At 44.3% G+C, this 9,801-nt stretch overlaps 1 protein-coding gene across 1 annotated transcript; it reads right to left on the bottom strand.

Annotated features, from left to right (window-relative positions):
* Nucleotides 1-1,539: 1,539 nt before the first annotated feature.
* DEPDC7 (DEP domain containing 7) lies at nucleotides 1,540-9,794 on the bottom strand. Its single transcript, XM_010710683.3, has 9 exons — nucleotides 9,648-9,794; nucleotides 7,348-7,735; nucleotides 5,252-5,382; nucleotides 4,267-4,456; nucleotides 3,253-3,467; nucleotides 2,468-2,610; nucleotides 2,193-2,318; nucleotides 2,026-2,104; nucleotides 1,540-1,852 (listed from the first exon to the last, which is right to left on the bottom strand). The coding sequence occupies exons 1-9, from the start codon at nucleotides 9,718-9,720 to the stop codon at nucleotides 1,638-1,640; spliced, it is 1,560 nt and encodes a 519-aa protein (XP_010708985.1). The 5' UTR covers nucleotides 9,721-9,794; the 3' UTR covers nucleotides 1,540-1,637.
* Between the last annotated feature and the right edge of the window lie 7 nt (nucleotides 9,795-9,801).

Below are 9,801 nucleotides of genomic sequence, written 5' to 3' on the forward strand. Positions count from 1 at the left end.
TGCCGCCTGCTCCCGCCGCGTGCCCGGAGCGGAGCGAGCCCCAGCAGCTCGTGCAGCAGTGAGTGAGGCCGCGCTCCGCGCCAGCACGAGGATGGCCACACCCGAGTCAAAGCGGACCGCTGAGGATGCCGTGTGTTCTCACACTTGAAACTGGTACTGGTGCCAACGTACGCTAGGCCTACATACAAGGAAATCCAAAGGCCTTTCATTTGTGCCGGCTCTTTCCTAATTAGCACAGGTAACAAGAAGCAAGGTGCTGCAGGAACGAAGACGCCAGCAAGAGAAGTTAGGGCTGTGACAACTGAAGTCGGCCGATGAAAAATGCAGTGTTTTTGTAGCCCAGCTAGGGCAGCAGGGCACAGAGTGGGACTCAGCTGGGGAAAAGACGTCAGACATCTTCCCTGGCACTGCCTCAGCACGATGCCATTTCAATCTAACAGCTATGTGATTTATCATAGACGCACACAGTATGGAGAGGTGTCAAGCTTAAAGAAAAGCAGGGGAATGTAAAGCAGATGTTACTGCAGCTCTGTTACACAGACCCATGGGTCACAAAGCAGCACAGGACAGCTTAGCTACAAGGCCAGCAAAGAGTAACAGGACTGCAGGAAGGGAATATCGTTTCTGCATCCAATACTGAAAAGGGGAAATTGCTCTGATGAAGTAGAGGACAGTGCATTTGTATTTTGTAACTTGTCCTCAGAAATAGCTGATGGGAAAAGGTAGAAATACCATGTTAGTTATATACTTTAGTAATATAGTTGCTGAATTACGTGATTAATTCTCGCTTGCAAAACTGCAGTAGTTTTTAAATGTTCCCAATAGCATAGGTATAGTATTATAGACTAGAAAGCATATTGTAGGGCTATTCCGTTTTTGTTTTGCTGAGGGTCTCTTCTCCAAACATACATCAAACAAGGCTGGAGTGCCCAGGATCCAAGAGGTAGGCATGAAGATACTCCCCTCTATTCTCCTTCCAAGCTTACCTCTATGCAAGGACAAGCAGATGTCCAGAAACAATGACCGAGTGTTGAGTGAGCAACTGGGAGAAGTTAACTAATTAGCGATACATGCTTAGTTAGCAACAATTTGTTTATCCAGTATCTGTTTAGTTGAGCGTCAGGAAGATTGTGACCCTGAAGTACTCAGCCAATGAGGAAGCACGGGAGAAAGAGATAAGCATCGAGTAATAGGGCATGAAAGATGTAACACTTTTCTGCACACACGCTCCTGCTTGCAGGCAGCCCACCATCGCAATTGCTAATAATACCTGCTTTATCAGAGATACCATCCTGATAACTATTTGGATATTTCCAACAGAACCAAACCTGGTCAGCTTACAGTTCACTATCCAGAAGAGATCCCAGCCCTGAAAAGGTGTTTCCCATTTTAACACTGCAATAGAAGTAGTCAGTCCGAGTGACTTCAAGTGAGGAGAATAAAGGAGTGTACTAGAGCAACTAAGAATGAGCAAAGAACCTATGAAGTACAGGCCAAACCTGGCTACCACTGGCTTCAGTAACAATTGCGTAAATCCCATCCATGTCCATAAAATAATTTTATTAGATATATGAATACAAATGATTTACAAATATATTAGTGTTTTCAATACTGCAATATATAAAGTAATTTAAAAGTCACACGCACATATTACTACCTCTGTCTCCAAAATACTGCATAAAAATACTTGGATTACTACTATGAAACTGACCTAGCAGTCTCTTTTTCTCTTTGTCAGAGAGCTTTGAATCTTCATCAATAGCTTTCAGCAGAGATAATAGCTCATCTTTTGTGGTCTTCTCTGTATTCAAACGATACTCTCTTTCATCAAGCTTTTGGCAAAATGTGTAACCTAGGAGGAAGCATGAAAATGATGAACACCAGTCGACCACCTTCCATATTCCACAGACCCACCTTCTTTAAGAAGGAAATGTGTCTAGTCATTGTTACAGCAAGTATTTTTAACTCAGCTCAGTCCCTTTTATTTTGCACCTGTGTACGTGATGAGAAATTGTTTACACTCACCCGTTATCTTACTAGGATCTTGGCCTTCCTGCAAAGCCACTAATTTATTGCTGACCATTTTATGCAGTGCCCCTGGGATCTTGAATAAAGAAGACAAACAGCAGGTTAGAGAAAGCAATTCTGCATAAGCAGATGAAGTAAAAATCTGGTTATTGTCTAGCTCTTACCTTTAAGACATCCTTTTGGTGATCCACGAGGAACAAGATGAGAAGGTCAGTCTTCCCTCTGGATAAGGATTTATTGTTGATAATAGCTTTAGAGAATGTTCTTTTCACAACCATCCTGTTGTCACTCTGAAGAATAACACGGAAAAAAAATGGGAAGGCTTTGCTCTTACAGAATACTCTCCCTTGTAGCCGCATGTGCTTTCTGACCTATTACCTGGGATATCTAGATGTCAGTAAATGTAAAGCAACAATAACAATTAAGTAGGCACGTTTACCTCCTTCTGTAGTTTGAGCTCAGAATTATGGGCAGCAACAGCCATAAAATACAGTAATCTTCTGAACTCCTCCCTGATTTGACTGTCTAGGAGTTTTAAATAGAGTTGAATAGCTTCTAGAGATTGTTCCATCTTCCCATTCACTGGAAGAAAATAATGGTATATGTAAAAATAAAATATGGCAATTGATCAAACACCTGAATTGGACACTGAGGAGTTTAATTCTCTTAAAAAAAAAAAAATGAAGAGAAAGAAGAAAATCCATTCTCACAAAGCTCTTACAGGCACACAATCTAAACAACAGCCCACCCCCAAACTTTTAGCACAGTACTTAAGTTGGTGTACTTCCAGTTAAGCTCAATTACAGTTCAAACTCCATTCACTGTGGCTGAAATACTGAAAAAGGAAAGGTGTTCTGTTAGGTGACAAGTGTCTCACTATAGACAACGTCCCAAGAAATATGGAGGATATCCTAGATCATCGGGCTAGTATGATGAACTAGTTGAAAAACATTCCGTAAAGCCTTGCTAACTTTGAATTTCATTGGTTAAAGTAGAAATTTTAGCTGTATCTAATTAAAATTGCACTCACCTTTTCTTTACTACGTAGACAGGAACAACAGAATCTAAGTGCAAGATACTCCCACCAACACAAAACATCTTCTTTATGACAAGATTAAAAAAGCTCTGCAGAAGGCAATCTTTGGGCTCGGCTGACATAAAAGATGCTCACCTTGTTAGTACCCACCTCACATAAGCTCAGGAAGTCAATTTGTACTCACTCACCTAGTAGTTCTGCAATTCCCGAATGAACTTCAGGTGCGTGGCTCAACAGCGGCTCCTTTTTCTGGCCATAGTATCTACCAATATTTTCAAACAGCAGTAGTTTCCATGTGTCAGCTTTATCCAGTTGATCAGGCAAGTTCCTGCTAATGTCTACCACCATATGATCAGGAAGATATTCCAAGCAATCTATTGCTGATGAGAGCCATTCATCTGTTCTAAAAGACAAAGTAGTTGAACTCTGTAGTATTACTTACTGGTGCCTCTCGAGGTGGTTGGGCTCTGTCACAGAAGTGAGTAGACCAGTTTCTCAGTCAGTGGGCACTATATGGGTAACTACTTCAACTCATTACCGTTTGGCACAAATAACACTTCTCCTGACCCATTCGCATCACAGCCACACGTCCCTTGGTTAGCTGGGCAGGTTACTAATTACTCATCTTGATTAAATGATAAGAGTCAGAAGCAGTTAAACCTAAAGTTAGTGACGTCCTCTACTGTTATAGACAAGGACAAAATTACTGCTAGATAAACAGTAACCTGAGCCTTGATCTGATTCCAAGTGGCAAGGTTTTTCAGCCTGTACTTCTACATGTATTTATACAGTTTCAGGATCAGCTTTCTTTCACTATTTTAAAAAAGCTAAAATGCTAAACCATCCTCTCACTCATCCTGTTTGTTTTATATTTCTTTTTTTAAAAGGAAAAACGTTCTAGATGATAGCAAAACACTGTTTTTCCCCCCCTCAGTGGGGGGACACGTCTCCCACTAAATGCTATCAAATCCTATAACAGTCTTCAAGAACTCTTCCAGCGTGCAGCAGAATTTGCTTCCAATTCAATTTAGCAACTGCTCTTTACTACTGAATCCAGTTTAACAGGTAGAAAGGATGTGAACAGGCACACTGGTCTACAGTACTGCAGACTATTAGTTTTCTACTTAAGATTGACCCTGATTTACATATGTATGCAACTTTAGAAAACTTTCTGTTCTGGGAGGCGAGCAATGAAGACTTACTGTGAGTCACTGAAAGCCTTGAGAATCTCTCTGTCTAAGTAGTTGCTCGTGATGACATATCCAGAGTCCTTCTTTGGCTGTGGAAGCTGAGGCTTGACTGCCTGGTGCTCAAGTAAGGAGTCAAGGAGCGGAAGGTCCACAAGCTGCAGCAGACGAGCAATTGTTTGTTCTCGCCAGACCTCATTAATAACTGGAAAGGGTGGAATACACAAAACACACAGAATGAGCACAATAAAGATTAGGAAAATGGCAACTCCCCTCCCTCCCACCAACTCAAATCTAAGAGATTAATTTTTTCTGCTACTGTAAATCTGTTCTGGTAAAGTGTATCCCTTATCACTCGTGAGTGCATTTTATCACCGCTAAAGGAAAGAATTAGCCATTTGTTTAGTTAACTGCAAGTGTAGGAGAACCACTCTTTGGATAAGCCTGAAGTGCCTTACATTCTTTGCCCTCTAACTTGCAAGCAGTCTTTGTTCTAGATAATGGATAGCAGCGTAGCAGTGACACTCAAACCTTATCGCAGCTTCCACAACCACAACCTCACCCCAGTGTTCCTATTGCTCCCTGCGAGTTTCTATGATGCCTCAAGCATCTAGTTCATAGTTCAGTCTGAAAAGATGCGAGTTGTCAGCTCCCTACAGCACTGAAAGTGAGCAGATGCACTGTTGAAAGGCTAGGAAAGAGTTTTAATCAGGCACAGGTATCCTGCAGGTGATTGTTCCTAAGTCCAGTCAGGCTCTACATAGTTGTGTATTCTTCTCCATGAAGTTCAACAGCAATTTTAACTGCACTATTTGGATCCTATCTGATAAAACTAGCCTGCAAAACAGGTAATTTGTCCTTGTTATGAGATTGTGTTCAGAACAGAACACTGGCAGAGTCAGTTCAACTCCATCTCCATTCTGTCAGCCATCGGTCCTTCCAGTCCTATTCTTAGAGCTTCCTTCTCCCACATGAACAAATGAGGTACTTTTTGCCTTACCTCGACGAGACAAACTTTCTGAGATGTTTACTTGAGGGGTATTTGCAGGCTTTAAACTCAGGTTTTCCCAGAGATCCTCCAAGCTTTCTGCTTTGAGAGGAGTAGTGTTGAACAGCATGTTCTTCTGATGCCTGAGAAGAAAAAACACGCACGTGTATATTCTTATCCACATGTAAGAGTAACCGAACACAACATACTTAGACATGAATAACCATCTGAGATTAAGATTTAAGATTCTCACAAGCACTTCCCCTGTCCAAGCAAGCAGTATCTTAAAAAACACTATGTGCAACCACTGCACACAAGTACACACAAGTTCTTCTCTTAGAGCTTGTCAAAGATTGCATTAGCAAGCTACTTCAATTACCACAAAGTACAGACAGGTTAGGAAGGGAAAATGATATGAAAGTAATATGGAAGTAACACATACAGCACCCACCCAACCACTCAGAAAGAGTCCGAAGTTTTAATACATCATTCGTAACAGTGAAATCAGATCCAAAGTTAAGAGCTGCTCTTGGAGAAATTAGAAGGTGGCTGTTCCTTCACAACGCCTCTCCTGAAGCTAGGCAGCTAGTTTAGCTGATGCCATCAGCTAAGAGAAGGTTTCAGAAACCTGTTCCCCATTCCTGGGTGTTAGCTAGTTCTCCTCATAACTGATTCCATATGCTAAGCAAATAGAAAAGTAATGCAACAACTCCAGACAGAAGTTTCTATTCGTCTAAGCGTATTTAATTTTAGTTTGTATAGCTTCTTTGTTTTAGGGCACTACAAAAGTCCTTTTGATGTCAATTATTTTTGCCATTTACGTGACAAGCCATTCACATCAATAGATCTGTTCTTTTCAGAAATGGGGAAAAAAAACAAAAAAAAAACAACTGCAGTCAACCTGTGCCCAGCCCGGAAGAAAAACACCTTCATTCTACTCAAACAAAGTGAATCATCTTGCTTCACAACTACTTGTCAGGTGTGTTCCAAAGTCTCTCTTAAAGATACACTGTGATCAATCCATTTTCAATTTTGCTCAGTGGCAGCAGTTTATCTATCTAGAATTTCCCATGTACATACAAACCACACACAGACTTGGGGCAGTTTTCTTTAGCACAGAAGAAGAGCTAGTTCTGATGAAGTGTGAGAGGGAGAGCAGGACAGACAGACTATCTGTTCTTCATCTCTGCTTCTAGAACTTTCTGTCAGTGGGGTTGACACGCTTCAGTCATTTAACGTTTGCTCCTCTCAAACACAACAATGATGCTTTCATTTTTTTGGCCAAGCCAATGTCATTTATGATTTTAAAGTGTATTTTATCAGAACTAATGCAATAACTGCCTGAAGAGAAGTCCTTGTAATAATGCCAGAATACATGCACAGATTAATGTTTGACACAAAAACTGTCAGAGGCAAGTGATTTGGCCAAGTTACCCACATGGCAGCACGTTCTGTTTTACAATGGTTTAGCCAGTTCAAGGGTTTTGGTTACCCACTCCTGAAAAGGCAGTGAAACAAGCCCTCACCATTATGCTTCCCTCTGGCTCTGTGATGGCATGCAGTAAGCACTGCAGCCTGCTGCTTAGCCTAGGAACCAATCACATGTACATAAAGAAACAGCTGAAAACATTGCATGAAGTTACATCTGAAGTCTACTCAAGCTAAGACAATGAAAGCAGCAAGCAATTCTATTTCTCTTCTCTTCGGAAGACTGGATTGATTAGTGGCTTAAGCCACAGCTAGGCAAGCAGTACCCAAGGTTTTCTCATGTGTACAGCCTATTTGATGCACCTGAATGCCAGCTGCTCACACTCATTTAGATCCCAGTAGATACGCATCTGCAAGGCACTCAACTTCCACACACTCTCCTCTCCCTGAAGGGGTTGTGGAACAGACAGAAAACAAGTAACCACGCAGGCCCAACTTCAAATTTGTTTCCTACCTATCCTGCACCACAAACACCCACGAGTAGTTACGTCCCCCACCCCCACCCCCAGGCCCTATAACTACACTGTCCCTTTTGTTTCCCTCTCCCCCACAAAAAGTAACACACCATTTCCCTATTGTAAGATTTTTTTTTAATTCTCCACAGTCCATCATGTACCAACCTTTGTGGCGTACACTGCTGGTAATCTTTATCAAGTTCCGCTTGGCTTGAGACATTTGTGAATCTGTAGAGGCTACTGCTACTGTCCTCAAACACAGAGCGTTTGTCTTTTCCAAAGACCCTCCTTGAGACAGCCTCAAACACTTTGTAGTCCATTAGTGCTTGACACACTCGCACTACTTTCGCACGGGAAATATCAACATCCCCAAAATACTTGTTCTGTAGAAGATGGGCAAACACGACATCCACTGCATCTGAGCCAATAAAACAGTCATGATAGCACTTCAGGTTCTGACGACGCTTTTTCACTTCCACTTGAGTTTGAAGTGCGCTGATAATGCTGCTCCAGACATACGTTGCTCCAAATGGCTTCTGGGCCAAGCTAAAGCCTAATGGTACAAGAACAGAGAAAGTACACAGATTGAACTCGTGCAGCAATTAGAACTGCCCTCTCTGTGGCTACTGACTTTCATGAAACTTGTAGGCATTTAAGAAGCTTGAGGCTTCTAGTTTGGCTTGCATTGAACCAGCCTTCAACAAAATGTTAAATACTTGAGCAATACCCTTAGCAAGCCTGCCTGCATTGTACCAGCATATCTCACTGGGTTGCTCTCACTACAGTAGCCTGCAGTGCAGCTCTGTATCCAGCAGCTTTCACTTTCTCAGCATGCCGTTCCATAATGCTACCTTCTGCATGCTCCCTCCACTACCCAGCACTGACACCTGTGGGATCTACACCTGAGCACACTCATTGCACAGAACCAGAAACTAATCCTACTTGTTTGCAGCTCCCTTGTTTCCTTTAGTAACAGAGATAAGGATACAGAGCTGTGGAGGTAAAAAGGGAAGCAAGGATGAAGAGACACGAGTGTCCTACAAGACTGTGCATACACACAGGGTACCTGGTGACACACTAACCACACCAAAAATCCATGAGACATCATTCACTGGACACTAATCCCACAGAAGAGACTCCTACTACCATGGCTCCAACCGAGATTCAGGCTTTGTGTACTCGAAGCCATGTCCTTCAGCCAACCAGCCTTCCCTCCCCTAATAAAACCACTGAACTATTACTCATTTACTAACCTCAGGTTCACAATATTATGCTAGCAGCGGTGCTAGCAAACACTACAGTGAGCCTCAGCAAGGACCTAAAATAGAACACACTTGTAAAATCTGCAGGTGGCACCTAGCTGGTAAGGGCTGCAGGCACTGGAGAGGCTAGAATTAGAATACATGTTTCTCAGAAATCAGCTGAGCAATTGACAAAGGGGGCAAAACAAGTGGAAGAGACAAATGCTGAAGCACAAAATAAGGAATGAAGAGTTGGCAGCAATCCTACAGACAGCCATCCTACAGACAGCCATCTGGGGTTATGACAGACCTCAAACCTAATGAATTAACAGTGTAATGCAGTGTTTAAAAAGAAAAAAAAGACAAGCCACACAACTTGTTCTGGAACACATTACCATGAACATTTTCCACAAAGATACAGGGGGTATTTTTGCTGTTCAGTCACAGAACTGCATTCCATCCGGGGCACCGGGGCTCCCAGCTGGTCTGCGTCTGCCAGAGGGCCCAGGAATGAGCAGACGGGGAGGGGAAGGAGAAGGGGAACGGTGATGACTTAAAGCAGAAGAAAGCAGGAAAGTAAGAGCACAAAACCCAACAGCGTTACACAGAACATCGGTTGCAGACAGAGACCCGTTTGTCAAGATGCGTGTGGAAGAAAGCTTTTTAGTACACGGCACTGCCCCGGGCCAGGGAGAAGCATTGCGGAACCTGCGCTTCTCAAGCGGTGGGCAGAACGAACAGAACAGAACGCAGCAGTTCCTTCCAACCCTACTTCCCGACGCCGTAAGGAGCCAACTCGGAAGGGAAAAAAAAAGAAAACGAAAACCAACGCAACTCAACGCGTCCAAACGGCACCGCGGTTGAACTCCCGAACGCTTCCCGCCGCACACCACCGTCGCTAAGCGCTGCTTCGCCGCCTTCCAGCCTCGGCACGAGGCGGCACCCTGCACGGTGCACGCGGCCTCAGCACGGAGCACAGCCGGCCGCGGCACTCCGTGCGGAACCGCCTCTATCGGCCGGCGGGAACGGCGGCCAACTTTTGAACTTCGACCAAGCGGGCAAACACCGGCGCCGAGTCGCTCCCAGCCGCCTCTCCTCGGCTCTCCTCCACCCAGCTCTCTCCCCGCGCTTCAGACCCCCTCAGCGCCGCTCCTGCTCAGCCGCCACCTCCCTTCCTTCCTCCCTCCAGCCCGCCACGGCCGCGTCCCGCTCACCGGCCCGTACCCGGCGGCCTGGCGACGGGGCTGCACGCCGCGCTCATACTCAACGCCGCCGCCTTCTCTCGCACCGTGGCCATCGCCACCGCCAGCTCCGCACAGCGCGCCGCCCTCAGGAGCTTATCCCGCTCGAGGTTATCCCGCAGGAGCTTATCCCGCCG

This window comes from Meleagris gallopavo, chromosome 5 (assembly GCF_000146605.3).
Source record: "Meleagris gallopavo isolate NT-WF06-2002-E0010 breed Aviagen turkey brand Nicholas breeding stock chromosome 5, Turkey_5.1, whole genome shotgun sequence".
Lineage (NCBI taxonomy): Eukaryota > Metazoa > Chordata > Aves > Galliformes > Phasianidae > Meleagris > Meleagris gallopavo.